Source organism: Leptopilina heterotoma, unplaced genomic scaffold (genome assembly GCF_015476425.1).
Source record: "Leptopilina heterotoma isolate Lh14 unplaced genomic scaffold, ASM1547642v1 Lhet_115, whole genome shotgun sequence".
Lineage (NCBI taxonomy): Eukaryota > Metazoa > Arthropoda > Insecta > Hymenoptera > Figitidae > Leptopilina > Leptopilina heterotoma.
Window position 1 is genome coordinate 1,612,101 of NW_025110834.1, and position 26,237 is coordinate 1,638,337.

The 26,237-nt window shown below is 28.3% G+C and overlaps 2 protein-coding genes across 3 annotated transcripts in view; one reads left to right on the forward strand and one right to left on the reverse strand.

Annotated features, from left to right (window-relative positions):
* LOC122509350 (elongation of very long chain fatty acids protein AAEL008004-like) overlaps positions 1-25,979 on the forward strand; it is a 41,344-nt gene extending 15,365 nt beyond the window's left edge. For both annotated transcript variants that reach the window (XM_043623352.1, XM_043623342.1), the window contains exons 2-6: positions 11,678-11,787; positions 16,762-17,033; positions 22,854-23,037; positions 23,316-23,431; positions 24,204-25,979. In XM_043623352.1, the coding sequence (XP_043479287.1) occupies positions 11,688-11,787; positions 16,762-17,033; positions 22,854-23,037; positions 23,316-23,431; positions 24,204-24,458 (927 nt within the window). In that variant the 5' untranslated portion in view covers positions 11,678-11,687 and the 3' untranslated portion in view covers positions 24,459-25,979. The remainder of the gene's footprint in view (positions 1-11,677; positions 11,788-16,761; positions 17,034-22,853; positions 23,038-23,315; positions 23,432-24,203) is intronic.
* LOC122509360 lies at positions 9,308-9,897 on the reverse strand. Its single transcript, XM_043623365.1, has 2 exons — positions 9,776-9,897; positions 9,308-9,689 (listed from the first exon to the last, which is right to left on the reverse strand). The coding sequence occupies exons 1-2, from the start codon at positions 9,796-9,798 to the stop codon at positions 9,308-9,310; spliced, it is 405 nt and encodes a 134-aa protein (XP_043479300.1). The 5' UTR covers positions 9,799-9,897.
* Positions 25,980-26,237: the final 258 nt, after the last annotated feature.

Below are 26,237 nucleotides of genomic sequence, written 5' to 3' on the forward strand. Positions count from 1 at the left end.
TCTACTAAACGTGACACAATGTATTTTTCACATGTGACATTATTTTGTGAACGCTCCCTTATTATTTACGAAAATAATTGAATCCCTGCATAATTTTTATTATTTTATGGAAATAATTATTGGTTTGCGTTTTAAATAATTAAATTAAAAATAAAGAAATATTTTTTTAAATAATTGAATTCTTTTTATAAACTTTTTTAAAATAGTAGGGGAGTATAGTCAAGGTCGGACCACCTTTTGACTTTTGTTTATTTTTTTTAAATGAATTTGGTCAATTGAAGTATATTGTTGGAAAGTCCTGTTTAATAGGAACATTTTTTCTGTACAAAGTAAATTGATTGGTTTTAAAATAAAAAAGTTATAAAGATTTCAAATATAAGAAATTTGTAGTCTAGGTTGTCCCTTACAGTCAAGGTCAGTCCACATTTGAAATTCAAAGGGCATAACTGTTAAAAAATAACATGTTTAGAGTTATGGAAAATTGATCCTTTATTGTTTACATGAAATAATAAAATAGTAAGAATAAACAATATAAATAAACAAAATGTATAGGATTTAATATTATTTTTCTAATATCTTTGGCAAATTTTGCACTGAAATATTAATAAAATTAAATAAAAATATTAATAAGATTATCAATTGATAATAATTGATTTTTTTCTATTAAAAATCATTGATTTGAGGAAAATTTTTAAAAATAATTAAAATTTTGACAAGAATTTTATTAAAAATTTATAACATAATTGAATTTTTGCGAAGAATTTTATTACTTTTGAAAATAATTGAATTTCTGCATTAATTTGTAATTTCTTGAGGACTTTTTTTCAAGAAAACTGACTTTTACGGACTTCAAGCAAATTTACGGACCTTTACGGGATTTACGGACCTAGTTCGAGCCTTGTCATTATCAGCCTTGCCTTTATCAGTATCGGTACAGAAAAAAAAATTCCTGAAAATATGTAAAATGACGTTTTTTATTGAAATAGGATTTATTGTCAACTACAATATTTCGTTGTAATAAAGAGTTTTAAATAAAAAAAAAATAAAAATATGTATTAAAATTTTTTGTCTATTGTTTCAAGTTCATAATTTATTACGAAAAGTTATATTCAAGGCTTACTATTGCAAAGTTCCATAACATACAATATCTTTGACTTTTGACCATACCATAAGTGTTCTTTTTTAACGATTATTCTTATATCATTTACTGCAATCTCTAGATATTTTACATGGTTTATTTTATTATTCCGCGATGTAACAAACATCACATGTAAAATTATAGCTATAAATATTACGATATGGCTTTTAACGATTTTCCTCGTTTTCTTTTTACTACCTACGAATTTGATTTAATTTTTTTTATAACATTAGAATTATAATTTCCAAGTTTTTCCAAGTTTAAACTTTAACTGCTGTATTCTCGAAAACTTGTTTTCGCACGTAAGGTCCCTTTTCATAGACTATGTCAGATATTTTAAAATTATAGAAGGTATGCTTAAAATAAATGAATTTAACCCATCTGTAAAAAATAAAATAATTGCTTAAATAGTAATTTTATTAATTAAACAACTAATAACTTTATACATAATAAGTATTACAATTATGCTAAAAAAACCCTTGAAAATGCACGAGGGGAATTTCTAGTGGAAAAGTTGCTAAAATGTAAATCATTGCTACTTAGAAAATTAAAATTAGTTTTTTTTTTAATTTGTGAAAAATGAAGCTCGCAATCTTGCTTTAATGACATTTCGTAAAAAAGTATTGTTATTAGCATTGCAATGTAAAATAGCAAAGATTGATATCTTAGAAATTTTGCTACTAGAAAAACCCATCCTTGGTAAATTATAATTATTATTATATATAAAATATTTAACGTCTCTTATTTATATTCATTTTATCTTCTTTGTTAGTCTTATTAAGGGGTAACACTACCCTAGAGTCAGAAAAAGAGACCTATATCTTTGATGATTTGTTTTGAGAAAATGGAAACTAGAATAGGATTTCTTTTTGGAGGGTTTATTAAATACATATTGAAGAGTAGAAAAAAAATTTTTATTAAAAATTTTATAACAAAATGGCGGCGGTAAATTTCATAGTAAAAATCGACTATTTTTTTACGGCCAGAAAGGTTTCTTGAACAGTTTAAGTCCTGAAACACAAAACAAAGAAATTTTATAATCTGTATAATATAAACTTGAAAAGTACATAGGATTTTTTTAATTGGATGTAAACTTTAATTTTTATAAACAATTTACTTTTTATTTTTTGTCGAAAAATTGATTATTTTACTAAAAAAGAGCACCATTTCTACAAAAATTGATATAAAAAAAACTCCTATGTACTTTTCAAGTTTATATTATACAGATTATAAAATTTCTTTGTTTTCTGTTCCAGGACTTAAACTTTTCAAGAAACCTTTCCGGCCGTAAAAAAATAGTCGATTTTTACTATGAAATTTACCGCCGCCATTTTGTTATAAAATTTTTAATAAAAATTTTTTTTCTACTCTTCAATATGTATTTAATAAACCCTCCAAAAAGAAATCCTATTCTAGTTTCCATTTTCTCAAAACAAATCATCAAAGATATACAGGTCTCTTTTTCTGACTCTAGGGTAGTGTTACCCCTTAATGTTAAAAGTAATTTTAAAATTAAAATAATAATAACTGCCATGGGATATTTACTATACAAACAATCATATACATATATTCCTAACCGATATTGTCGTGGTGGTAATAGATAGAGATAGATATTATTAATAATATTAATAGAGCAAGAACACTGTAAAAAAACACTGTAAAAAAAAGTGAAAGAAATTAAAAGAAATAGGTAAATAGTTATATTGTCCATGTGCTCAATAAATAAAAATAATAACAAAAAAAAGGTGAATAGTTGTATTGTCCATGTGCTCAATAAATAACTTTTTATTCATCTTTCTATTTATAATTTATAACCATCTTCTTGAAAAATTAGTTAGTTTTTATATAGAAAAATTTTTTGCACGTATATATTAAAGAATGCAAAGAGCATGTTGAATAAGAAAAATTACACAAAATTATTGGATTGAAATATGCTTGTTTAAAATAAATTTTTGTTTCAAATTTAAAATAAATTATTTTTAGTTTTTTATTTTTTTTAATTTAAAGATCTTTCTGATGTTCACTTTTATTATACCTTCCTTGTTTCATTTTTAAACTTAATATTAATGAGAAATTTTTAAAAATAAATTCGAGGGGGCTGGGAATTGAACCTGAGTTTGACGGACGCTAACCAAAGACCCTAACCGATAAGCTAACCAACCAACTATAAAAAAAAATTTTCTTTTATTTTCATGAAATAAACTACATTTGAATAAGCGTTTTAAATATTTACCTATTATACTGACTTTTTTATTATCTTTAGATTTTTTTAGTCATTACACCCTAATACATTTAAACCATAAGATTTTTAAAATTTATTAAATTAAAAAAATTTTTTTTAGTATTTTCTATAAATTTCTCAATACATGATATTATGCCATAAACTTTTACAAAATTAATATTTATTACGTGAATAATTATAGATTAAACTAACAAAATTTAGGAAAATTTAGTTTATTCTTAATAAATGTATGTTGTTGTTGATAGAATAGTTCAATTAAGAAAATGATGCGTCATCAATTTGTCACTGCATCTTTTGTGATTAAGCTCGTGCAATAGAAAAATGAAATAATGCTATTTAAGCTATTGTAATTAAACAGAATGGGATTCGACTAACTTGAAAACCGGTATATAAGAGTTGTCGATCGCCGTGGCATACAAACGTGTCCACACTGCAGGAAGACACTCTACCTTCCCTAATGGCACAAATTCTTTCACCTGTCCCTAGTAGAAATTTGTCATGGAGCCACTCGATTGTTCAAGTTACTGGACAGTTTTTGTCACGGACGCTGATTCTAGGCGGACTGGTAAATAACTGTAAAGTTACTGACCAACGCTCTTCGTCAAAGATTCAAGTTGAATTTGATATTGGCTAGACATAACTTCTGTCTAGTTTTTTTAATGTTACTTTAAAGTACTCCTAGAAATTATAGTTTTAAGTTTGTCGTGTCGATGACACTGCAATAATGTCTAATAACTAGACAGCTCGACTGATTATTTGCTAGAGATAAATTTGTTCTTATTCTTTCCAATATTTTAAAACTTTTCATTTTAATTTGTTATTAATAAAAAATTTAATTAATTTATTATTAGGTATAAATTAATAATATTAGTTAATAAAATTAATTAATAATAAAAAATATTAATAATTATTAATAAAATTAATTAATAATATTAATAATTAATAATACTAATTAATAAAATTAATTAATAATAAAAAATATTAATAATTATTAATAAAATTAATTAATTAATATTTATAATAATTTATAATAAATTAATAAAAATAATTAAGAATTTAATTACAGTAATCAATTTATTTATTAATTGTTAACGTTGCAAATTAAATTACTAAAAAGTTATAATAATTAAAAAATCATCTAAAATGTTTTATTACAAAGAAAATATTAAAAGTATATACCAATGCTTAAAATCTCTAGTTACGGCACTGAACTGAAACATATGTGCAGTGGTTATTAATTCTCAGTATCCATTGCGTTGAACGGCCGAGTGCGTTAAGCGGTGCGACTTTAGTCCAGCGGGACCCGGGTTCGCTCCCCGTTTCCCCCCCAAGATTTTTTCGGTGAAATTGCGTTATCGTTTTAAGGTTTATATAGATTATAATTGTTTATACTAATAAAAAATATTTGTTTCAGTGTTATTGTTAATAATAGTGCTTTAAAAAAATGGAAGTTGTTTGAAAACAGTAAATATTTAGGATATTCGAATTTAGAATTTTTTTTAATTGAATTGAAAATCAAAAAGTAGTATAGAAAATTACATGTAATAATTTACTATTCACATTATTTTTATATAATAATTCAACTAATTAATTAAAAATTATAAAATATTATATAATTTTTATTCTATTCCATTTATTATGTATATATTATAATGGATAGAGAAATTTTCCAAAAATATTTTTCATTGAATTTCTTTGGTGCTAAATAGAAATTTTATATTAATTGCATGAAATAAATGTGTTAACTACAGTAAATCTGAATATTAAACAAATTTTCAGTATTTTAAAAGAATTAATTTGTCTAGTTTTTATACAGAACCGTTGACCAGAATTTATAAAGTTGGGCTAGATAATAACTTGATGAAAAAAGCGTGACACTCCATTCCAGTTATTAGCCAGTTGGCTTGTAAAGTAACTAGACAATTTCAAGCGCGACTGTAGAGTTCCTTTATAATAACTAGGACAAATTTCTACTAGGGCGTCTTATATACTCAATTTTGTCTTTAAAAGTCATTCAAGTAATAAGTCAAATGTACCAGATGATAAATTGAAAATATGACCTATTATCTCTAAATCTCAATCTCTTTATAAAGTGCGAATTGTCAGACAACGAAATGTCATTGTATAATTATTATTTATTACATTATTTTTTTGTGCACTTAATTTGTTCTGTTTCATTATTAAATTATTAATTCTTTTTACTACTGTTAATTCTCGAGTAATAATAATAATATTAATAATAATAATAAAACCGCTGTCAAGTAAAGATGAATATATTGTATTCATTTCATGAAAACTTTGCTTCCTCATGGAGATTTTTTTGATCAATTTATTTTATTTTTTTATTATTAGGTAAATTTTTATTATATAAATTCCATTACATTAAACACTTCTGCTTTTATTATTAGGTTCAAGAATAAGTCAATCGAAACGTTTTTTAATGCTCTACAAGTTGATTATGCGACTTTTAAAGTTAGTGCTACATTTTTTAACAAAATTTTTAAAAAAGTCTTATTTTGAAAAATTTTAGATTTTTAGAAGTTTAATATCTCTGGCTAGTATGGACGAAAAATGTTCAAAAAGGGCTCAAAAGATGCGTCTAAAAAACTTTTCAACATTAAGAAAAAGCATTTATAGATGTCCTAACATTTTTTTAAAGTTATGGGCAAAAAACTTTTTTCTGTAAAATTAAAAATAAAAAAAAAATATAGGTAGTTCAACTTTATTAATCTATCTCAAAGTACTCTCATTTTATTTTCGCACGTGGCACCTTCAATTTAAAAAAAAATTCATCCCTAAAGCTCTTCATAATTTCAATAAATTTATGAAAATGTAATGTTTACACACATACGGAATGACATTTTTTTATTCCAATTTTTGGTATTACATTATTTTATTTATTTTGTTTTATATTTTCTTTTTTTATTATACCAACCCCACATAACTTTGGAGTGCGGAATCCAAGGTATCTGTAGGCAGATTTTCCAAAATTCCCTAAGCAAAAAAAAAATATTTTTTTTAAAAAGATGAATAAAAGGGATGAATTTTATAAGGCCTGAAATTTTTGTCTTAGTTCTGTTACAAAAAATGGGAGGTGATTCTGATAGCTTTTTTGAAATTGAAAACAAATCTGACCTTCAAAATGTCTCATCACTTTAGGATTTCTTGCAATATTGGCCTAAATGTAAATGGCCAAAAATGTCTATTTTTGACATTTTTCAAATTTTTTATAATTTACAAAATTGCATCATATAGTACTATGTCTAAGCTTTAAAACCCATTTTTAAAAATCGTTTTACGATTTTTTTTAAAAAAGTTATGCAGATTTGAAATTTTTTCATTTAGGCAAATGTAGGTTGAGAATTTTTGAAATAGAAATTAAATCTGATGTCAGATTTAAGAAATTAAAAATTACTCGGGGGTTTCTAGGGTTCATAAATCTAAATATGAGGTCAAATCAAAAATGAAAAATAGCTTGTAACTTTGTTATTTTTGTTCCAAATTCAATTATTTTTACAAGTTTTCAAACTAAAAAAGGGTTTTTAATGGAAAATTACGATCGATTATTGGCACATATTAATATTAATCAATCGGCTTCAGATGTTCGAAAAATTTTTCTTCTTATATTGAAACCAAACTTAGGGGTTTTTAAAATAAAAATATAACTAGAATTTAAACTATTTATCTTTAAATACACTGCGGATATTTTTTAAACTACTTTTTATTTGAGATTTAATAAAATTTAAGCATCACACGTTCGGATTTAAGAAATATTGTTTTTTGACATTACAAAAACTTGTTTTAAAAATAATTTGAAGCCTCCAAATGCTTTAAACTATAAGGCTTTTAATGTAACTACTTTTCATTCTTATCTTTTTTGTAAACTTGAAATGTCCTTGCAATTGAATTTTTTCAGATAAAGTTTTCAAAGCTAAAAGAAAATTAAATAGAGTAGTTTAAAATTTTGAACACATTCAAATATAAGAATAGTTTTTATAGTTGTTCAATGTTGAGTACTTACCTTCAGGAGCTGAATCAAGTTCTGAAGATCAGTTAAAAAGCACCATTTATTTATAATTTACAAATTTTCTATACCTTAAATATAAATTTATTAATATATAAATCATTAGTCTTAAAATAATTTAATAGTAACAGTACACTTAAAAAATATTTTCTTCTTTTAAAAATATTTAATAAATTTTGAATGTTTATATTTAAAATTATTCTTCGAACGTACTGTTATATCCGCACTCCGAGAATTCTGTCAAGGAACTAATCGACAAAAGCACTTAAAAATAATATACATACAGGTGCTAGTTACAAAAATGCTTTTCTTATCATAGAAACTTAAAACTCTGACTAAAATCAAAAAATTTGTTGAGAAATTATAGAATTTTCCTTACAATATCTTATTGTTTTTCCAAAATAAATAACTCATATAATTTATCTGGCAGAAATATTCTGTTTTGTTTTATTACTAGATATTCCTAAAAAATTTGTCATAAATATTAAAATTATAACTTTAAAGAATAGCAGTTTTTCGATGAATCATAGGCAAATATTTAGATTTGAAAAAATAAGGAGTGTTTTAGAAAGCTCTTTTTATGTACTTTTTAAGTAAAATATTATTTAAAAAAATTTTTTTAAACTAAAATTTTTATATTTTATACTTTAAATGAAGTTTTTATTGTAATGCGACATCATGAATTTTTTTCTAAATAGGGGGAAGTAAATTTAACCCCCTTTAAAATGAGTCGTCAGCCAAAATGGGAAAACATTTTTTGTCAAAGTTACAAGACATTGTAGCCGGCGATACCCCATGAACAATATTTTTTGCTCTAATAATATTAGAGCGCTAATAAATAATCTTACGAGAAAGAAAGGAAAAGAAAAATAAATTATGTACAGAAGCAATATCAAACTATACCACCATCAAACAAAACCAACTCAATTTCCATTTAACATTGTTTTGCTCTTACGATATTACAGCACTAATTTAGAAAAACATGGATGAATAATTTTACAAGAAAGGAAAAGATAAATAAATTATGTACAGAAACAAAACCAACACCAAACAAAACCAACCAAACTTTTATAAAAAATTTTTTTGCTTTTACCTCTGTATTCAAATGCTAGAAGTCTTTATTATTTTAAGACTATTTACTTCTTTCTCTTTGTGATTTTGGTTTTAGGAAAAACTTCCGATTCATTAGAGCCAGAATATCTATTCAAAATAAGTTTACCCCTATTTTCAGAAGCAAATGAATTGTATTTTAAGGTACCTGAGATACTTTCAGCTTTAGCAAATCTTTCTTTTAACGCATTTGCAGTTTTCTCAGAGTCTTCTTTCGCACTATAAAAAACTATCGTTTCAGTAAAATAATCTTTTCCCCATTTATATAATTCCTCTGAAGTTTGAATCTGATCTTTTGATGATCTCTGTAAACAGGCACGTGCGGCTTGACGTTTTAAATTGACACCTCTTCCATCGCATGGTTTTTTTCCATGGGCGCAGAAGCGTGGAAGTGTCATTCTGCTAAAATGCCAAAATCGAGTTCGTGATGACGAAGATTTATGAAATTATATTTATTTTTAAAGTGCTGACCTGCACCGTCAGAAAAGTAAAATGTTTTCTTAGGATTAAATTTAGTTTCCAACTAATTTATTATAATAGTCTGATACTCATAGACAGCGGCTGTATCATGGAGTAAATTATTAGACAAAATTGCTATCGATAAATGGTTTCTCATTTTCTTTAAAATATACCACAACAATAAAAATCGAACACTGGTCATTGTTCCAGTAGTGAGATTGGGCTGAATTTTGTACTACAAAGGCAAAATTTTCAGTAAAATCTAATGATATAAGAAACTGATCTTCACTTAACCCTCAGGTTACTGACTGCGTCAGCGTAACCCAAAAGACTTTTATAAATAGGGACATATTTTGAAAGAAGTCAATCCATCACAAAGTTGATCAATAAAATCTTCTCTTTTCGCTACTTCTGTTTTTAATGTACACCTATCAGTTTCTTTCCAAACTTGGAATTCTACTGAATCAATTAAGTATGTATGGAATAATGTGTTAAGGTGATGTTTAATTACACTTACATTCGGACATAGACTACATTGATTAAGATGACAATCAGGATTAGGATTGTTGCACATTATACACTTTATGCAATCCTTGAATGATTTAAGAGGTAATTGAGTATCCTTAGTCATTTTCTCTAAATCCATAGCATCCAACTTTAGATTAATTTTCTCATGATGGACACAGACAGAAACTTTATGAGTTCCGCGCTTGATCCTGCAAGAACACAATGGGAAATCAAAATTTTGAAACTCCATAACTCAATAAATATTTTCTCAAATTCAACAAAAATTTATATTTACACTTCTACTGCTAATAGTAACATTTTAGCAAAGTTTCGAGAGAATTCATTTTTTGATCTGGGCAGTTGAGGAATGTTGCCCCATATTTCTTTATTGTTTATTTTGGACTTCTTTATTTTGGAGATTTCTACTGTTAAACTTTTGTTTCCTTGAACTTTCTTTCTTGGACATTTCGGACAAGATTTTTTTGGTTTAGACTTTTTGTCCTGTAATCGTTAGCAACTAAAGTAAACTACTATAAGGAGTCTACATTATCAACAGCGCACGATTTGAAAAAATTATACAGAAATAAGAAGCAATTGGCTGCCTCACCTTGTTCTATTCTATGTAAAATTACTAACTTAAAAAATGTACAATAAATGTTAGAAATTACTTTTACCCTTTCGTACCTCCGGTACATATATGTACCACTTAAAAAATTTATCATTATTCTTAAAAATTTGAACCAATTAACTATTTATTTAGCTTGTTTTAATCACGAAAGTTACTGCTATTTGTAAAAATAATATAGAATTACATAGTTCAGTTAAAATTATTATAAACAACAGGTAAAATATTTATAAGAAAATAGCGAAATCTAATTTTTCAAGATTTCCTTATATTTGCTTAAAACTTGTTACTCAGCGGTTTTCGGGGTCGCTGATTACGAATCTAAAGTTACATCAAAATTTAAAATAGTAGACATTTTTTTAAATCTGCTCAAATTCGCTTGAAAATTGTTATAAGGGAGGTTTTCGGGGTCACCATTTGGAATTTTTTAAATCTGACTTTAGATTCGTAATCAGCAACCCCGAAAAATTTAGGATGTCAGAAAATTATTATTTTTAACCTTCCTTTAAAAATATTTTTATTATTTGAAAAATACTAATTTTGTGCCTGGTAAGAGTAATAATTTATAACATTTAAGGGTTAGTACTGATTTGTGAAAATTTTATTTATTGAAAATAACCTTAAGAAGACTAATTATATTGATACCAGTTTTATAATCCAAATTAATATGATTAATTATTTTAAATATTTAAATTTTAAAGTATATAAATAAATAAGTAAAAACAAGTAAGTTTAATTACAATCGAACGAGTGTTAGCGAGTGAGATATACGTCGCTAGTAATAAATAAATCGTAGATTGCATTTCAGAATTTGTGAAATAAATCTACAAACATGAATAAGACATATGTGGTCATATTTTGAAAACAGAGATTACACAATTTGGTTAAAAGCGAAAAATAGAAAATATTATGACGTAAAAAGCTGGTAGAATTAAAGATAGTTAATGTTTAGCCTTGATATTAAAAAACTTAAATCTAAAACGACTTGCATAAAAATTACGCTTGGTTGACTCTGGTAATAAGTATTCACCCACTATTCCAACTTACTATCAAGTGTTTTTTTTCAAATGGTTGACAGTTCAGTACTGCGGAATATAAAGTACTGCTAAATAATCTTCGATACTACAAAATATTAAAAATTATTTTTAAATCCATACGATTAATTATTCAAAACAATGTAAAAAGTTATTAAAAATTTGTCAATAAATGTTTAAAAAAAATTGTGACAGGAGTTGAATCTTAAAAAAATCACCCCAGTGTCATTTCAAACTATCAAAATTTGCATTTTGGAGGGAAGTCAATTTTTTGTACATTCTTTAAAATCTAGAACTGTAATCTATAAAAAAGTAGAACAAAAATACAAAATACTTTTATTTTTAGTTTTTTTTAGCAAATTCTGATCTTATAACAAAACTGCATCAGGATGAAAAATTAAAAATTGTTTTTTTTATTCAGCAAATACCTACTAATCGACACAAAATGTTTTGTTCAATTATCAATTTCACTGAACTTCTTATTCTAGCTAGAAATTTAAGTTAAAACAGAAATCTAATATTAAACATATGATTTCAGTAAGCCCCAAATGAACATCACTGGTGAATTTGTTTCTTCCGGTCGGATGTCCAACATCTATAACAGTTCTGTGGTCAAGTTCTATGACCATGTTTTCACAGGCTTATCTGGTGAGTCCAAGTTATTTCAATACATACATTTTATGAAAGAAACCTAAACTTTTTTAATTATTTAACTTTATATAATAATGTTCGAATTCTTTCATTCTTCCATTTTTTATATCTGCCCGCAGTTTGAAGTTTGTCTTTCATGTATTCTTTTGTTTTTTGTTAAGTTTTGATAGATTGCAAAATATGATGATATTTTTCTTTTATTTTTATAATTAATTCAAAATTTTTATTTTTCATTTCATTTTTTTACGATGACGCGTCAAGTTTTGAGATGAGGTACAAATTTTACACATTCTAAAAATAAAAATTTAGTAATTTGAAGAAAACTTGTAAAATTGTTTCTAGTTTATCATTTAGAAAGAAGAAATTATACAACTTATTTTTTAATTTTTTTCAATAGAAAGCTAAAAGTTTATTAAAAAATATTGCTTAACAAATCGAAATTATACAGATTCTTTTTTTTTTAGTTTCTATTTTATAATCACAAATTTAAAAAAAAATACTTAAAAAATCCAAAGGAATCAACTAATTTGAAAAAAAAATTTTATTATTTTTATGGACCCACGTGGAAGTTTTTAGAAGGGATATTATTTAAAGTCACCATAAATATTTTTTTATATTTCTATATATGGGGCATTCCAGGCCAAATCGGAAATTATTTTGCTTTTGCATCTCAAATTTTTTCTAAACATTTTTTTTCTTTTAATACTCTTTAAAATAAGCTACTTTGATTTTTTTTCAAATTTTTTCATAAAGCGGTTCAGAAGATACAGATTTTTGAAAAATGACGTTTTTTACATAATTTTTTTTAAATGCTTATAACTCAGTCAAAAATTGATTAAATTGGACGTTTTTATAATGAAAAGTTTTGTTTTAACGCGTAGTTCTTAATAAAAATATTTAAAAATTTTTTAAAAATAATTTACGATAAGATTTTAAAATTTTTAAAATAAAATTTCATTTTTAACAATGTATGTATCAATCAATCTTTTTCAAAATTTTTTGTAAGAAACTAGCAGTAAATTAACAATTTTTAAGTCTTGTCTGATCGTGGGCAAACGATGGGATCTATTTATTTGAAATTTTTAATTTTTATATACGCAGTGGTGGCCAAATGACTAACTTGCCATTTGACAAAATCACACATATTTTTCACAGCAAATGTGTTTTCATACTGAGTCTCTCCAAACTTGTCAAATGACAAGTTAGGCCTACCGTTTCCAGTGTGTATATAGAAATTAAATTTTTTTAAATAAATAGATCCTATCGTTTGTCCACGATTGGACAAGGCTTAAAAATTGTTAATTAAATGCTAGTTTCTTACATAAAATTTTGAAAAAAATTAATCAATACGTACATGGTTAAAAATGAAATTTTATTTAAAAAATTTTAAATTTTATCGTGAATTATTTAAAAAATTTTTTAAAATATTTTTATTAAAAACTACGCGTGATAATTTATTGGTTTATACACCCGTCTTAAGGTTATCTATTTATGCAAGTTTTTTAACATTGTACAATTCTTTTACAATTGTTCTTATACTAAATAAAGAACGACTTGAAGTTAGGAGTACTCGCATTTGCCTAGACCACCCATCTAATCGCTTGATAAATTACGAAAGCAGTGAGAAAACACTGGGCTTCAGCGAGAGTCGAAGCGTGGTCACCCATCAAAGTAAGTCTCCTTACATAAGAAGCAGCTAGGAATCTTCTTACAGTCAAAGAACATATGACCGACTTGACTGCACTTAAAGCACTTAGTCACATTGCATTGTCCTTTTCTTAATTGGGCAACATATAAAACCAATTTTTAAGTGTCCTAATTTCTCTAGCCTGTTTGTTTCTTCTGAGTTGGTGACTACAACCGCGAGCTTCATCCTGCTGCGGTTGGGCCCAAAGACCTTCTCCTCTTGCTTCCTAGCTTTCCGAGCGCTTCCGTCAACAGCTGTTGAACCGCTGGTTCTTGTGTAAGGCAATCCTGCACCTTACCCATAATTCCAAGTGCTTTGGTAACCTCATCAGTGAAAGCCTCCTTGTTCGAGACTACACTCTCATATGACTGACTTCTGGGTTGATCTCCTTGAAAAGTTTACCCAGAACGTCAGAATACGTTAATCTCTGTCCGACTCGAATCAGCATAGTGGTTCCCTTCGTTCCCACTATTTCCGATCTAGAATACTTTGACATTGGTACTTACGACGCTTTTTTATACGTTGTTATTGAGGGCGCTTTCCCCTTCTTCCTCTTATTTGCTGTGGTTTGAGTCTGCTTTGGACTGTCACTCTCTCTGATCCGTTTCTGAGCACCTCTAAAGACGCTTTTGAGTTTGCGTTCATAGGGAGCCTTCGCCTCACTCAGCAGGATTTAGATGACTTAGAGACCATTTTTTACAGTCCTGGTAATGCTTTTTTGGATGTCACGTGATGTTATCAGCCTTGTGCCCTCTAACTCCATTTTGTCAAGGCAAGTAGCCTCCTTCTTTTTGAGTCGCAAGCCTGCTTCGCAATTTTTATTTATCACCTCATCGTTCATCTCCTAGTGGATAGCTTCCTCTTCTCAGTCTTTCTCCTGTCCCGAAGTTCTGTTTATCCAATCTCTCCACGATCAACATCAACAACCATCGGCGGGGTGCACTCACAAGCTTCAGAAATTTCTCTATTACAAGAGTAGTAATAGATTAGAGGTAAGTCTTAACCCAGAGCTCACTGGCAATGTATAGGTAATACGAACTAATGTTGGCGTTTATCTATCTTTGGCCTTCTAAATTACGAAGAAGTTCTAAATACATTTGATCAGGGCCACCCCTGCTTTATATATAGTTTATTATACTACAAATGAAGATTTTATAGTGAAGCAGACTGAGATTTGGTTAGATTTTAGCAAAGAAGGCTTCATATTCATAATATCTTGATTCATTTTCTAGGTTGAGACCAAAGATGTATAAACTTCGACAAAATAAGAACCATACTAATATTCATATACAACCGTTAATACGTCCATAAATACGGCTGGCAGTATTTACTGCTTTAATTACACCACCATACTGAGGCTCGTATTTAAGGTCGTATTTACGGTCATATTTACGCTTGTAGTTACAGTCGTTTTTTCAATACGGTCAATGATAATGTTCCTGTAGAGAGGCATAAAAGGAACCCTTAAGGTGTTACATGGGTCAAGACGACCTAAAAACGTATGTTTTTTTAATAATTTTTTTTTATAAAATAAATAAATTTTTTTATTTGAACACTTTGGTATCTGAAAGTACACTATTAAATGAGAAAGATATTAAATTTTTTATAAAAAATATTGAAAATCAGTCCCGTAGCAACAGTTCTTCGGGCCTCTTTAAAAAAAAATTGCTTTTGCGGTGGTCAAGATATCTTTTGACTGCTTCATCTAAAATCAAAATACAAAAAATTTTCTGTTAGTGGGTGAATATATCTCATGATTAAACGAAGGGTTTTCAAAGAAATTGAAATTTGGATGTTTGACAGTGTCTTTTATCAAAAGTTAAAATTTTTAGAACCATTAAGACCATGTAAAATCGGTTCTAATCAACAAAAAAATATTCCTTCGTTCAATCACGAGCTATACTCATCCACTAACAGAAAATATTTGGTTTTTTGAATTTAAATGAACCGGTCAGAAGATATCGTGACCACTGCTTTTTTAGAAGGGTTCTCAAAGAACCTGTAGGTACGGCCCTGATTTTAAATATTTTTTAACAAAATTTTTACAAGTTACTCTTTTAATAGTGTACTTTTAGATATAAAAACACTTAAATAAAAAAATTTATTTATTTTATGAAAAAAAAAAATTAAACAATCATACATTGTCCGGACGTTTTGACCCACGTAACTCCTTAAGAATTATGTAAAGCTTAGCGCACAATGAGAGAGGGTGTTTCCTTTTTCCCTTGATTATGGGCATTACAAATTATCAAACATACAACGTACACTACAATAGTCAACATAATTTTAATATAAAATTGTCGAATGAACCTTAAAAATTTGTAAGAATTTTGGAGTCGTGAATTATAATGAGGTATGCGAAAATCGCTCCAATTAATTTGAATCGCGGAATACTTATCTTTTTTATAATATCAACCGTCACGAAGAACAGCTGACAAGATGCGTTTTTTACAATATATTTGATGCCTGATGATGTAATAGTACCACCAGGTGAATAATTGGAGCTTCACACTTCCACAAAGCAACTAAAAGAAGGGCTTTCTTCCAATATTTTTTTATTTCGAAATTACCAGGACTAAACAATACAAATTTATCCTATTTACAAATATAATAAAATATTATTACAATTCGTTACAAGGGTAAGTAAGCTTTAACTAAAAAGCACGGGATCCCATCAGGTCCAGGCAAATGCCTGGATCACGTCCTCCATGACCGGTCTGGATGTGTGCAGAATGCAAAATATCGAATATTTTTTCTAAAGGCAAAAAATATTTCACTTTACTACAATTACATTTGATTACTACAATTAAATCTTTTGTACTGCTTACTAAATTTTTCTCCAGTTAATTTTACATTATTCACATCCTTTAAATAGCCAATGTCAAATCAACCCACTAGTTATTGTCGTAAGAGAATATATTACATCCTTTATAGGTAATGATCCCCAGTGCTTTTAGTCAGGGTTGAAAAGTGTTGAGTGTATGTGCAAGAACTTTGAGTAAGAACCTACCCTATATATCCACTAACAGTAAACAGTTATAATTTTGTTGGTTGATCCAACCGTTAAATTGTTTAGATTTAGAAACTTTTGAAAAGTTGGTCCAACTCATAATTAACACCAAGGTCCTTACATCTTGTCACACTAAATATGCACATTAAGTAATAAATATATTTGGTTAAATTATTTGTTTATATATTTATTATGAAGATTTAACATAAAATTGTATATGTGACATTTTTGAAAATTAATTTTACAATTTCATTTATGATTTTTTTATTTTTAGATCCAAGAACAAATCATTGGTTTCTGATAAGTTCACCAGTACCAGGAGCAAGTATCCTTATAGGATATTTGTATTTCGTATTGTCATGGGGCCCAAAACACATGGAACATCGGAAACCTTATCGATTAAAAAATGTCCTGGTGGTTTATAACTTTATTCAAGTTTTGCTCAGTATATGGCTTTTCTATGAAGGTCTAGACGCAGCCTGGTTAAAAAAATATAGTTGGAAATGTGAACCTGTGGACTTCTCAAATTCACCAGATGCTTTAAGGGTAACTTTATTTTATTTGTAACCATAAAAAATTTAAAGCGTCTATCTTAATTTGCTCGTAGATAGCACGTAAACTATTCAAAAACTTGTTGTCTGATTGATAATTGAAATACGGTTTCCAAATAATATTCGCATATTCGACTTTGCTTCGGACATGAGAATTAAATAACATTACTAAGATGTTTTTATTACTAAAGTCTTTTGTAGAACGGAATAAAAAACCCAATGCTTTAGAAGCACTTACGATCATATTCGTGTAGTGTTCTTTAGAGGTTAAGTGTGAATCAAAATTATCGCCTTGGTCGCAAATGGAGAAAACTCTTTCTATTATGCCGTTGTTTAAGGTGTAGTTCATTTGTAATGATATGATTTTTATTTGCTAGGAATTCGCTTGCCGGGTGGAATCCGGTTTTCCTTAAACATTAATTAAATAATTAATTATCCATAGTTAATGCCTTGAAGCATCATCTATCGAGTTTAAATTGGTTTCTGTGATTAAGAGAAAAGGCGTAGTCAATAACGAGATGAAATTTAAACCTTCGAAAGAAAAGTATATTTTAATAAAATAATAATATAATTCAATAATAATAAATAATTAGAAAATAGAATTAACAATAATATTGTAGAAAATAATAATAACAAATATTAGTAAATTAACATTTACTAATTAAATAATTATTTAGAATAAAATAACTGAGAGCGCGAGTAATGAAACATTCGATCATTATTTTACATACGTTTTCCTTTTCGCCTGAATCAATCGCATTCTGTAGAGTTTATAATTCACAAAACTAGTCTAGAATTAATTTTATAATCTAGCGTGACTGACGCGACCAAGACGTGCACTATGATGAGTTGAATCTGCTCTTCGTTAAGGCAGAATCAATCTTAAAATATCGGAACGCTGTAGATATTCTTGCCCGACAAAAAAGATTTGTGAATGAGAAACTCGATGGCGATTTCTTATCTAGGTAGCAGCCTGAGATAGGAATTCATCTCCGTCTCTTAGCCTCAGGTGTAAAAGTAGCACCTTTATACACCTAAGGTGCAGAGCTAGGATGCAGGATTACCTGTCTCCATAACCACTCATAGTAGCACCTAAACAGCGGTCTCAGAGATAAGGAGATTTTTACTATATCTTCACATAATAACACCTATGGAGAAAATTGAGGATGAGGAGTAAGTTCGTAGTCTTCCTTTCCGAGAAGCACCTCGAAGCATGTCAGACCACGAACTGAGGAGTTGGAATAGTGCAGTGAGGTATATGTATAAGGTTCGCTCTGTCGCGGCATGAAAAGAGCGAGTGGTGGGGTGAGAGAAGGCAGGCTATTTGCTATATTATAGCCCATCGTTTCAAATTGAATTGGGGAGTCAGATCTGGTAAAATATAAAACATGACATTTGTTTAAATTGATATCGAGTTTGTTAAAAGTACACTACTCCGTGAAAGTATCAAGGTCAGACTGTAAAGTATCGCACTCAGCAATGCAGTTCACTTCACCGAAAATTTTTACGTCGTCAGCAAATATAAGAACCTAAAATTAATTCCATGAACAATGTCATAAATATTTATCGTGAAAAGTGGTGACCCAAAGGACGAGCCTTGAGGTACGCTGCGTACAGGTGTAAGGGGTTCAAATGAGTGGCCTTTGATTGCAACGCGGTGTTGTCCATGAGCAAAATAGTTTAAAAGTAGTGATTGTAAGCTCGGTGAGATATTAGTATCCCTAAGGTTATTATCAAGAATAAGAGTCAATAAAGTCAAAAGCTTTTGTTATGTTTCTGTAGACAACGTCTACGTGTGAGCCCTTCTGGACGGCAAAGTTTACGAAATGGATAAAAGGTGCTAGGTTGGTAACAGGTTACTATTTCTTTGTACAGCCATGCTGTTACTTTACGACAAAGGAAGCGAGAGCATTAGAAAAGGATAAAATGTTATAATTATTAAGAAAAGAAGATGTCTTTTCATAAACAAGTAAAACTACCCAAGTGTCAGACGCCGAATTTATTGAAACTTTTCATACGTCAAGAGGGATAAAAAATAAGATATACGTGTTTTTTTATATCGGCGGTAACTGACTTTAAAGGGTAGAAACTACCCTTTTAATTTTAAGGGATGTAAATTCAATAGTTATCTTAAAATTGCTTAAATTCGATGGAAACTGGTTACTCGGGGGGTTTTGGGGTCGCTGATTACGAATTCGATGTCAGTTTTTCAAAATTCAAAATGGCGGTTCCAAAATGGCGGACGAGATTTCTAAAAATTGCTTAAATTCGATGAAAATTGGTTACTCGGGGGTTTTTGGCGTCGCTGATTACGAATTCGATGTTAGTTTTTCAAAATTCAAAGTGACGGTTCCAAAATGGCGGACGAGATTTCTAAAAATTGCTTAAATTCGCTAAAAACTGGTTACTTGAGAGTTTTTGGGGTCGCTGATTATGAATTCGATGTCAATTTTTCAAAATTTAATTCAAACTTTTTATTCTTACCATTGGAATTAGTTTTAAGTCAATCTCTTGAAGGAGCAGTCATTTGTTTTGAACCATTCTCTCGAATTAGTAGTCATTTGTTTTGAATCAATCTCTGAATGTAGGAGTCATTTGTCTTGAACCATACCCTCCAAGTAGCAGTCATTGGTTTTGAACAATACTCTCAAAGTAGCAGTCATTCGCTTTAAACCATGCTCTCATAGTAGCAGTCGTTTGTTTTGAACCAATCTCTCAAAGCAGCAGTCATTTGTTTTGAAGCAATCCCTAAAAGTAGCAGTCATTTGTTTTTAATCTATTTCTCAAAGTAGCAGTCATTTTTTTTAATTAATCTGTCAAAGTAGGAGTCATTTGTTCTGAATCAATCTCTGAAAGTAGCAGTAATTTGTTTTTGATCTATTTCTCAAAGTAGCAGTCATTTTTTTAATCAATCTCTGATAGTAGCAGTCATTTGTTTTGAACCATTCTCTCAAAGTAGCAGTCATTTGTTTTATTCAAAGCATAAGCTGTTTAGATTTTTTGCATCGTAAGTATAAAAACTTGGTCAAGTTTTTATTTATCATTCTTTCATTATTATTATCATTATAATTATTATTTATTTTAATTTTTCTTCGCTTTTATTTGATTATTTCTTTACTGTACGTTGACAAAGATATTGGATTGTGTCTTTAATTTTAATCTGTGTACTTGTGTATACATTTTCGTGTGTCCATCTTTTTCATAATATAATTTTTATATATGCATGTAATATATGTTTGTCGATTTGTTTGATATATTGTTATATTTATTTTCCTTCTGATTTCATTTAAAATACTTTCAACTAAATTTAGTTTATTAATCACAATATCGCTATGATGTTAATGAATCCAAAGAATATCTTAAGTATATTACAAAAAGCTTTCGATCGACCTGAATATGATCTGGAAAGCGTAATAACTGATGATGAAAAAGTTTTCAGTTCTCATCTTGAAAACTTGATAAAAGATTCATTAGACAGTATTTTCTTCATAAAAACTTATGAATCATTGCATTTTGAAAATTCAATACAAGATACAGACCTGTGTGCCATCGAGGATGATGATGATAATAATGATGATTTAATCAATTTTGAGCAAACTTCGAATGATGAGTCATTTGATAATTCGCGTTCACAAGATAAAGGCATTGAAGATAATTATAAGCAGAACGCTGTTGAATACTGGAAAACGGGAAAAAAACGATTACTAAAACTGGAGACAGTTCAAAGTAAATTTAAGCGCGTTAAATCAAATCGACAGTTATATCGTTGGGAGCAAGAAATCGTTAACGGAGGAAATCGAATTATGAAATTAAAAGAAATTTCGGAATATGTGCTAAACAAGTTTAATGAGGCTGTCGAAAACTCGATGACAGTTCACGACTTAAACATTCGTAGATGGGCTTTAGAAGCAAGAGATGAAATTTCCTTTCCACCTCATTTATTTAAAGCTTCAATGAAATGGGTTCACATATTCAAAACAAAACACCGAATTGTGTCTCGAAAAATCAATAAATTTGTGACAAAAAAATCCATAGAGCAGAAGGGTAAATTGCAACAAGAGTCCAAAAAATTTGTTGAAAAAATAAAGAAAGATATTTCTCTTGTTGGAGAACAAAATGTTTATAAACTCTGATCAGTCGGGGTTTAATCTAGAGATGCACACGGGGCGTACTCTTGCTTTCAAGGGTCAACAATCTGTTAAAGCTTTATCCCAATCAATAAACTCTATGACTCATAGCTATACTATACAGCCTCTAATTTCCGCAAATGGTGTTCTCTTCTCACGTCTACTCATAGTATTGCAAGAAAAAGACGGCAAGTTTGGGCCAATAGTAAAGAAAAATCTTTTTGAACCTGAAAATGTTCATGTCCTGGCTTCAAATTCGGGAAAGCTGACCTCTAATCTTGTTAGGAAATGGTTTGAAGAAGATTTTCTATCAGTAGCTAACGAGAAAACGGTCTCATTATTAGATTCTTGGAGTGGTCAGAACGAGAAAGCTTTCCAAGCATTTTCAAAATCTAATAAATATTACAAAATAGAAACCATTCCCGCAGGAACAACAGGATTGATTCAACCGCTTGATGTTTTCTTTTTTAGACCCTGGAAAAATTTTATCAAGCAATTTTCTTACATCGTTATTTTGCATAACTATGACATTAACTTGCATCTTCGGAACAACATCATCAAACTCCAATCACTTGTTCACAATCAGTTTTCTTCCCCTCGGTTTTCAAATTTATTAAAATACTCATGGTATAAAAGTGGATATTTAGAAGAAAGGCCTTTAGCATTTGAAAATCCGGTAGATTTTTGCTTGAAAAATTGTGCCCCAGTCTGCGACTCATGCACAAATGCTGCCGTTCTGAAATGTGCATGGTGCAAAAAATCATTGTGCATAAAACAATTTTTTTTATTACCATTATTGTAAAACTTACTCCCAATGATATGAATAAAGAGTTTGAATTAAATTTTGAAAAAGTAACATTAATTTCGTGATCAGCGACCTTAAAAACTCTCGAGTTATCAGTTTCCGGCGAATCCAGGCAATTTTTAGTAATCTTGTATACTATAATGGATCCGACATTTTGAATTTTGAAAACTGACATCGAATTTGTAATCAGCGACCCGAAAAACCCCCGAGTAACCAGTTTTCAGCGAATTTAAGCAATTTTCAGAAATCTCGTCCGCCATTTTGGAACCGCCATTTTGAATTTTGAAAAACTGACATGGAATTCGTAATCAGCGACCCCAAAACCCCCCGAGTAACCAGTTTCCATCGAATTTAAGCAATTTTAAGATAACTATTGAATTTACATCCCTTAAAATTAAAAGGGTAGTTTCTTCCTTTTAGAGTCAGTTACCGCCGATATAAAAAAACACGTATATCTTATTTTTTATCCCTCTTGACGTATGAAAAGTTTCAATAAATTCGGCGTCTGACACTTGGGTAGTTTTACTTGAAAGATAAGGAACGTAGATTAAAGGAACTTTAGGTATCTTTGCATTCAATATTTTCTGCATGGAATATTTCATCAGAAAGTTTCACCGCTCTATCAACAAAGTTATATAATTATATATAATAGAAGTTTTTTAAGTAATGGGATGTTTAGAGTCATAAATAATAGTTTGCTCAGAGAATGTAGGTTTTTTATAAACCAGTCGGTAATGATTTGATTTCTTTATCTATCAAGTTACTTTGAAAAACTTTTTTTTATTACACTTAATAAATGTTATATTTTTTGTGTTATGTTTCAACTAAATAAAAAAATTAGAATATTATTGTTGTAACAATTGTTATCATTATTTTGATTTAGATTGCTCGAGGAGTGTACATTTATTTCTTGGCGAAGATTTCAGAACTATTGGATACCGTCTTTTTTGTTCTAAGGAAAAAAGAAAGCCAAATAACATTTTTGCACATGTATCACCATACTGTTATGCCAATGATATCATGGGGTGCTACTAAATATTATCCTGGCGGCCATGGGACTTTTATTGGTAATGAACAAACTGTTTAAAATGTGATAATCAAACCCTTTTTCAGTTTAAAAACTTAAAACATAGCAAAATTTTAATCTTCCTTTTACTTTCTTGCAAAATTTCTTAAATTATTATTATTTTTTTAAATTACGAAAGTCGCATCTAACATAAATGTAACCCTTCGCCTTTGTCGTGTGGTAAAAGACTCATTTCGCAGTTTTAATTCATTTTTTATAACTGCAATAAATTATACAGAAATTTCTTTCCCTTTTTCAGTTACTCATTTTTATTTACAGGTGTTATCAACAGCTTTGTTCATATTATAATGTACACCTATTACCTTCTCGCTGCACTCTTGCCACAGTATCAAAAGTACCTCTGGTGGAAAAAATACATCACAACTCTTCAGATGGTAATTTATTAATATTAAGTGTTTCTATTTTATCTTTTTTTCAAATGTTAATCAGAAAAGTTCTTTAATATTGTTGGATATCCTAGAAATTGTTTATCAGATATCTAAAGACATCTCTAGAACATTTTAAGGCAGAACTAAAAATGTCTCTAAAATGTCCTAAGAAGATATTCTGGATATCTATCGGACATAAAAAAGATTAGATATGCTAGGGATATTATTAGAAATAATTAAATTTGAATATATGCATCAGGTCAAAAACTTTTTTTAAGGTAGGTTATTCAAAATATGAGATTACATCAAATTAGAGTCAATATAAATAAACCTACCGTACCTGTATCTGGATATTCAGGATATCCGGAATCTATTATACCCGTAGGATATCCCAGAAATGTCTTGATATATCTTGAGGACATCCTAGGAATATCCGAATTTCCGAGTGTGATAAGGACGTCCGTAGGATATCCTTGAATATCCGTTGTTTTTAGGGCAGATATCGTACAGATAAAATTTCGAATGACAAAATATCGCGTCCAAAATGTATAGACCTTTCATATAGGAAAGTATATTATTAGAATGTCAGTTTTATACTCATTTGAGTCATTTGTTATGAGGAAATGTGTCTGCAATTTGTGTTTCTGGCTATTTAAAATTTTAGATATTTTGGCTGCCATGTTTGAGCCGCCATTTTGAATTTCGAAAAATGTTGATCTTTTTTTATTCCCGTGTATTATGATATTAAAGATTAATGTCATTTTTTGAACATTTTCAGGGTCAATTTTGTCTGGCGTTTTTGCACAGCTGTCAATTGCTCTTCCATGACTGTGATTACCCTAAATGGTCATTAATATTTATACTCCCTAATGCGTCCTTTTTCTATTTCTTATTCTCGGACTTCTACAACAAGACCTACATTCCACCAAAGGAATTAAAATCGACAGCCGATGAAAAAGAAAAAATCAAAAGTTTTGAAGAAGAACACAAATTAAGTAATGGTATTAAAAATGGCAAAGCAAAAGAGGCTTAAATATTTCAGCGAATGTTCAAAAATATTTTTTTTAACAACTGTCTATTAAGCTTATTTGTAGTTATATTGAGAAAAGCTTACAGTTATAAGTTTTAAGAACCGAGCAGAATATCGTACATAAGAAAATACTTATATGACACTTTGTGTGTCAAATTCACGAGTCATTTTAGATTTTTTAATAAATCATTAAAAAAAATAGTGTTTCATAGAATGTACAGATTTTCTATCAAATAAATTTTAATGCTTGGACCTAAAAAATGATTAGGTTCATTACGACGAAACATATAGTTCCTTTAAGAATCTTTTCATAATATTAACCACCTCTAAGGTCAGAATGCGACATACGTAGCCTACATTTTTTTAAAAGATTTTCTCTAGAAAATAAAGCATTTCTATTTGATGTCAAAATTTTTTTTTGATATAAAATTGAAATATTTTATCAATATCATGAATCATTATCGGCATTTTAAATTTATTATGTAACTTATTAACAGATCACTGTATAAAAAATCATTTTTTCAACTTCAAAGTCAATTAATGAATTAAGTCAATTTTATAAACATTTTTTTAGATATATAAATCTTGTCTAACAATAAGCATAGTATTTTTATTAATATTTGATATTCATTAAAAGTAAGTACTTTGAATGTCTATAAATGTAAATTTGTTAATTAATCGTAATTAAGCACTTATCAGTTTATAAAATATGTGTTAAATTTATAATATTGATTTCTCAATTTGTTTATATATTTATAATCATGTACGATCATTTATAAAATTATCACACGCTTCGATGACACAAAACAAGATAAAATTTCTCAAATATACATTTTTGAAGCTTTCTGAAAAAACTTAAAAACTTTTTCTTTGCTTTAAAATTAATCCAACATTTTAATTTATTTTAATATTAATTAATTTAAAATTACTATGCAAAAAAATATATACATATATATTAACAGGAAATTTATAGAAATTTTTATTGTGAGCGGATTTATCTTCATATGTGGTATAAATATAGCTAACCCATACTAGATAATTAGATTGTATTTAATATTGACATGTTTATACATTTTGTAATATTTATGCATTTGTTAAAATTTATTTTTGAAATCAGTGGTTCACTCAAAAATTAGTTGATTATAGGAATTTTAAATTCTTAATTTTTAAAAATGGTTCTTATGCGGACTGATTTAAATGTATCTAATATTTAAAAAGAGATACAAATTTTAAAAAATAGTTCTTTCTCATATAATGGGGATATGACATTAATTAAAAAATAAGTACAGAGTGACAATATAAACCTTTATCGCTCACAAGTTTAAGATGTTACCAGACAACTATTAAAAGATATTAGAAAATAGTAGAAAATGTGAATTTATGATGTTTTCCATTGACATATAATGAAAAGAGAAAATGGCGTGGTATTAATGTATATAGAAGTATATCGTTTTCTAGTATGCGTGACAGCAATAAACAAATGTATCTTTCTAAAGTCTGAATATACTCTACATAAAAAATTTATCTTGATATTTTTATTTTTAACCAAAAAAGAAGCTTAATTGAGGAGCAAGCGGACAAAAGTTGATAGTCAATTTTTTAAAAAACTTTTACTCTGCATTTTCCGAGAATAATAATTATGTAATTAAATTTCCCAATAATCACTGTTACATTAAGAAAGAAAATTGTTAATAATGAATTATATTAATTTAAAAATATTTGTACTTAATCAACCAGATTAAAATTTTAAGTTTTTTGACTAAAGAAATGCCCAAAATTATA